This window comes from Charadrius vociferus, unplaced genomic scaffold (genome assembly GCF_000708025.1).
Source record: "Charadrius vociferus isolate BGI_N301 unplaced genomic scaffold, ASM70802v2 scaffold793, whole genome shotgun sequence".
NCBI classification, from domain to species: Eukaryota; Metazoa; Chordata; class Aves; order Charadriiformes; family Charadriidae; genus Charadrius; species Charadrius vociferus.
The window spans coordinates 1,432,221-1,438,857 of record NW_009647833.1 but is presented as its reverse complement, the minus strand read 5'-3'; the positions used below and the strand labels follow the sequence as shown (position 1 = coordinate 1,438,857).

At 39.0% G+C, this 6,637-nt stretch overlaps 1 protein-coding gene across 1 annotated transcript in view; it reads right to left on the bottom strand.

The window, feature by feature from the left end:
* Positions 1-249: 249 nt before the first annotated feature.
* NCOR1 (nuclear receptor corepressor 1) overlaps positions 250-6,637 on the bottom strand; it is a 56,833-nt gene continuing 50,445 nt past the window's right edge. The window contains 7 exon segments of the mRNA XM_009882718.1: positions 250-1,110; positions 1,341-1,523; positions 2,097-2,318; positions 3,394-3,447; positions 4,787-4,929; positions 5,742-5,879; positions 6,294-6,517. Of these exon segments, the coding sequence (XP_009881020.1) occupies positions 923-1,110; positions 1,341-1,523; positions 2,097-2,318; positions 3,394-3,447; positions 4,787-4,929; positions 5,742-5,879; positions 6,294-6,517 (1,152 nt within the window). The 3' untranslated portion in view covers positions 250-922.

Below are 6,637 nucleotides of genomic sequence, written 5' to 3'. Positions count from 1 at the left end.
TTTAGTAGCCTGTTTTGACTGCATACAATGCAGAAACAGAACAACACTACGATAGGCTGTTGGGGCACAGTTAAAATTCCCAGTGTGCATAACAGTGAGGTATGCCTCCAGAAGCTGTTCTTTATGTTGGTTTTTTTTTTTTATCCTTTTAAAAATGAACCATAACATACCCATGCAATAATATTTCTGCAGTGTTGCTAAATAAAACCAACCGCACCAAAAATTTACAATGTGGCAGAATTTAAAATTCAAAGAAATATATCATCTTATTCCAGCGAACCGGACTATGTTAATGTACAGAATTATTAAGGGGTCAGTCTTAAAAAAATCAACATTTTCACAAGAGCTTGAACACCACTGAGAAAGTGTGTCTAGGGAAAAAAAAAAGATATAAAAGCACAATGCCTGCAAGAAGTGGCACGGCATTAAATGGGCAATGATGCTAGGCTGGTTGGGAGGCTAGGGTTATGGTTAGGCTAGGCTGGTAGGGAGGCTGGGGTTATGAAGAGTACTCTACACTGGAGAAAATGCTTAAAAAAAATTACAAAATGACCCCCAAAGTTTAGGCAATGATTTGAACATAAGTACACCAGATACTATAGCAAGGGAAAAAACACTGCAAAAAGTACTCTCTATTTACAGAAGAATGATTTAAAGACGTTATGGTTTTCTTTACAAATAGATGTAGAACAGGAATAGTCCACATTTTTAAAAACTCTTTACATATTTATCTTTAGTAAGTCAACCTTCTTGATCACGATCCTCCAACACACGGCCTGTGCAGAAGGCATTTAATGGACTCTCCATCAATTCTTCATTGTGTGGCCCTTGCTCTCTTGGAAAGTCTCAATGGGCACAAGTCAAAAATAGATTTCTTTTTTTGACCCGCAAATTTAAAAAAAAAAAAAAAAGTCTGCATAGTTCAGTCATCACTGTCAGACAGAGTCTCATATTGTGCTGAAAGCAGTGGTGCAGGCTCTCGCTCCCATATCCTGTTCTGTTGGTGAGTGGTTGCTTGGCTCATGGACGGTGGGGCACACGCAATGGATGTTGGCGGTGTACTGCTGAGCATCCTCATCGTCAACGGGTTGTAAGGAAACTGTGTTGAACCTGAATCAAAGAGAGTTTCTCCAAGTCAAAAACGTGAGCTGTTCTAAGAGATCTGTATCTGAAAGACAGTCTGGTTTTGGTTGTGAAGACTAACAGAAATTCTGTTTCGGAAAATCCTTATATGCTGTAAGCTTTTGACCAATGTTACCAGTGTTACAGTATGTCTACATCTGACCTTTCTACAAATATCTCATCTGCTTTGTTAAATTTGAAAGAAACCCATTTCTCACCTGTTGATGAAGGCCTGTCTTCCCAGGCCCACACTGGAGTCTGTCTGTGGTAGTCCCCTTCTGAATGTACAGATGAGACAGAAGAAGGTCTTTCGGTTCCCAAATACCCCTGTCCAGGAATTGGAGACTTAGACTTCCTATTATTTGACTTGCCGATTAGCTTCTGCTTGCTGACTCCCCCTCCTGGAAACAGTAGCAACAGATTTTACAAAAATGTTACATTGCATTTTAGTCTAACTTTGTTTCTATAAATTACCACCTAAGAGCAAACAGGAGTTTCACACCGGTGCCTTCTGGCACGCTGATTTACTACAATCAGTGACTGTAGAGGCTAGTCTTCTAACACACTACTGCTGGAAAATCCCTCTTCTCATCACAAGGGAGTCATATTTCCATTTTTAGGAAGGAAGATGTTTTCAGTTCAAGCTAGTTCCCACTGTCACACGTTCCTTAACAGTGATGTGCTACACATGCATTTTCATCAAACCGCCGAGAAGCTTCAGGTATCTAATACCCCGTTATCTCTTCCCTGTTGCATCAGTGTTGTCATTGTCCAAGAAATACCAGCTAATGCTCCTGAGGGCACCGCCACCATTTTGAAAGCCAGGACCGCTAAAGAGAATGGAAACACTTTCTATGGATTCCTGAGGAAAGACAGTGATTTTCTTTGACACCAAATTTATTGAAACCCCCCCTTTTTTTTTTTTTCCCTTCTTCTTTAAGACCACGAAGTATTTAGGAGCTGCAATGCCTCACCTGAATTTGGTGATGGATTAGCTTCTTCCCTACGCGTCTCATTACTTGCTGATACTGCAGCGCTGGAACTGCCAGGTGCTACCGCAATGGATTGCGGCATTACAACTCCATGTTCCTCACTCTTGTCATCAAAGTTTCCCATCAATGCTTTCCTAATAATGTCTTCTAGACCCAGATTACTGGCAGGATCTGCAAAGGAATGACCCCTAGAACTGACTGCACCTGGGAGATAAAAGAAAACACACAGGGAAAGGTGGGAGGGGAGGCAAAAAACATATCTCAGAGAAATTACAAAGGGATATGGGAAAAGATTTTAGAGAGAGGCAGAAAGGTAGGAAGAAAAACCCAAAGATGAGATTCTTTTTTTAAATGCAAAGCTACATGCTCCAAAGCAGCTCACAGTGGCTACGTTAGACATGCCAAACACTGAAGAGCTACGTCATTAGTGCCACTAAATGTCAGACTGCAAGAGGGTAAATTTTACCTTTTTTTTTTTTTAATAGCAAAGGAAGCTGAGCATGCTGATGGTGATAGCATGTTAAGTAAAATCTGCAGCTATTACTCAGTTGTAAGAGACCAGAAGAATACTTTTCTCATTAATGATCCATACTAATTTGTCTTATGAAGTGTGATATGTTGCAACTATTTATTCCAAAAGCTTGTCTTCCATCTAAATTTACTTTCTCCGCATAAAAGACAGAAGCACTGTACTAGAACGGGCAGCAACTGGCCAAAATCACGTAAAGTCAATCTGTAATACAACTCAAGATTCAGATTTGGCAGTTCTTATCTCCCACATTTCAGCTCAATTCTCTGCCTCACTCGCCTCTTTAACACAGTAAAATGATGGGTTATGTTTAATTTCCCCATTTCATAGAAAGTATGGGGGGTTTATTATTTATTTATCACAGAAGAAAATTATCAGTAAGTATTTCAAATACAGCAGTTTATAAAGTAAACTACATTTGATGAACTACTAATCTCAAGTTTTGTTGAGCTACACTGTATTTATTTAAGTGGGACGCTAACCAATTTTTCATGACTTCTACCTCTGTGTAGGATTTGCAGAGCACACAAATAGAACGTTCTGGCCTAAGTTCCCATTTAAAATATTTTCTGAAACGTCCTTTGGTAATTTTGCTTTTCCCAAAGATAAGAAAAAAGTTTTCATGCAGGATATTACTTTTTAAGTTTTCATCATCTTCCTCATTTACTGCACTCCCCAAAGCACATAAATGATATTACATTAGTTTACTTTTTCTGAAACATATATTGCTGCTTCTACTGAAAATCTTACCTGAGGTAGTGACTGCTGGCAAATTGAATATTTCAGTCCCTGGCTGAGCAGTTGCTGCAATTAAAGCACAACATTTCATTGAGCTTTCTAGTACTGATGATCAGTACAAGTGATCACCACTAGTCCTAATGCACGAGGTATAATTATTTCGAACTATTTTCAATGTTCTGTTTTTTCTTTCTCAATCTTCTAAGATGAATGCGCAACTATGTCTTCTCAGGAAAATGGTCTATGCAGGGTAAGAGTATCTTACAACGTCATGGCTAGCCCTCTTTCAAAGATGTTACGTCAGGAAGCAGACTGACTTCTTGAAGTTTCACAATCTATATACTTTAAAATGCAAAGCTGCATCTGGTTTACCAAATACGTATTTTAACATATGAACCTTACAGGCTGAGTATTGATATATATTAAAAAAATTAATAACAATAACTTTGGAGTGGCTAAACAGTTCCCGCACACATATTACCTACGTTATGTCCAATTTGAGAATAAAGATTTTCAACCTTAACACTGAATTCAATATATAAACTAAAAGCTTACTGGCAGCAATGGGAAGTGTGTTTGTATGCCAAACATGCACACAAAATTTTCAACAGAGTAAAATCTACCGTGCACACAATGGAGATCAAATAAAAAGAGTACTCCAACCCTTACTGACACAGCCTTGTTTCTCAGAATGAGATTAATTTGTTGCTCGATGCAAGAACGCTCACTTTCAAATAAACACTTTCTATTAGGTACTGAGTTCACAAACAGCTTAAACTCTTACTACTGATAGGATGTTTCTACAAGAAAAGAAAAAAATATAGTTCTGGTTTATATATATGTTCTACCTATCAAATATCTATTCTATATATCACACATATATATATATATATATCTAGAATCATACATACATTCCTCCATGTCAGTACCCACTACGGAAACTATATTAAAATATGTCTTTTGAACAGCTGTAATCATAGGGCCAAGAAACAAAAAATATTTAGTCTGTAGGACATCTTTCCAAAAAGGAAAATGTGTAATAGTTAATGTTGATATGAAGTAAACTACAGACACAAAGTTCACTAGAATGTCAGGTTTCAACAACTCATTAATTATGTGGGTTTTTTCTGTGGTTTACACAAACCATTTCCATCTCTCAAATCAATCATTAAAAAGCTTAAATGTGGCAGTGCTACATATACCAGCGATAACAACAACAATAACAACAAGAATCTGATCATCTTCCAGTCCTTTGGTCATAAATTGTCATATATGTGTTTTATATTCATAGATTTATATTAATTCATAAGTTACTTGAAACATATTTAGGTTAGGACATCTGTGGATGGCAGTCATGTAAAGCTTAAGCTAGAAAAAAATCAGTGAAAAGGCAAGTCCTGCTTACCCATGTCAGAGTCACCTCCACCAGATGAGTTCAGCTTTCGAAATATCTCCTGTTTCTTGGATTTTACCATCGGTGAAGTGTTCTCAAGTTTGGTGAAAAATGAAGGCAGGTAGCTTATACTACCTGGAGAGCGAGAGTCAGTCCTGCCAGGACCAACATGTCAAAGAGAGAGAGAACATTTTTCAAGACATACATTCAAATCTTGGCAAAAGCAGTCAGGCAGAAACTGCCAACATTCATACAAGCTTTGGAACTTTTTCCTCAGCCTGTTTTTTCAGGACTAGACAAGTCTAGTGATTCTCCAAAAACATCTGCTTTATCCAGGTAACAGGGTTTAAGATCCTGCAGCTCACAGAAGCATGACCATGTTGTTGTCTGTGCTGGAAAGTGGTACAGAGATGATGCTCTTACAAATTATCTCGGGGATGCCTACTTCTGCCTTGCAACCCGAATACCCCCAACTCTCTCAGCCTGTCCTCCCAGCAGAGGTGCTCCAGCCCCCAGTCATCTTCATGGCCTTCTCTGGACCTCCTCTGACAGGTCAATGTCCTTCTTATGTTGGGGGCCCCAGAGCTGGACGCAGTACTCCAGGTGGAGTTTCATGAGAGTGGAGCAGAGGGGCAGAATCACCTCCCACCACTTGCTGGCCACGCTGCTTTTGACAGAACTGTCAGCCACATGGAGTTTTGTTATGTTTTCTATCAGATATGACACAGAACACACTGCTTGCACCAAGAAACTTTAGACAGAACACATACAGATGAGGTTTCACTCAGGCTTCCCAAAGTGTGTCCCAGGTAGCAAGTTTTGAATACGAGGGCAAAAGGGTCAACGGTGATTAACAACTTGTCTGTGGTACCAGAGGGAGATCGCTTAAACTCTGCTCTTAAGTAAAGATACTGTTTGCAGCACAAAGATCCAGAATAATATTTTTAAAATTCAGACGTATACATACCTCTGTTCAGTAGGCTCAGTTCTTTGGGAAAGCAAAAGAACACTTTCCTGTTTCTCATGTACAACTGGGACCTGAGGTGGCGAGATTGGCTCATAGGGCTCTGAAGAGACATGACTCCTCTCTGGAGATTTTCCAGGTCTACATCCATAATTCAGAGACAGATAAGTACTCTTAATGCACGTAATGCAGTAGTTAACATATGTAGTTACAGTTGTTATATAACTAGACCCCAGTAGTTATGCATGTTACATGCTTTACTCTGCTTGGCAATCTCAAAAAGATGACTTTGAATTTTCCATAATGACTCTGATAAGTTCTAAGTAATAGAACACCTTCATCCCTTTAAAGACTGGAAATGAAGCATAAGAAGTGAAGGGATAACAGTCATAAGCTATTAGCACAAACAGTGCAAAACAGACACTGCCTTAAAAAAAAAAAAACCCAAAAAGATACCTCTACTTCTGATCTACATCAAGATTACTGCGGTATTTTTTATAAATATCATAATTGGGCACTAATTAAATTTGCAGTTAAACTGATTACATGCATTACCTTCCCCTGGACTTGTCAGACAGATTTTCAGGTGACACTCTAGCACCTGGCCGCTGATGGTGGACAGACTGTGACTGTGACTCAGGGCTGTAGCGATTCGATGTCTTTGCCCGGGTAGAAACAGGCGTTGGAGCAGGGGTGGAATTCTGGAATGTAGTGGTGGGAGGCGGCAAAGAAGCCTGAGAAGCTGCTTGGTTTCTAGCAAAGTCTTGTGTAATAATTTGCTGATTGTGACCAAAAAAAAAAAAAAAAACCCAAAAAAACAAAACAGAAGAGAGATCTTGGTCAGACATTGGCCAGAGCGTACATATTCATGAACTAGATGAATGAGACTGATAGCAATA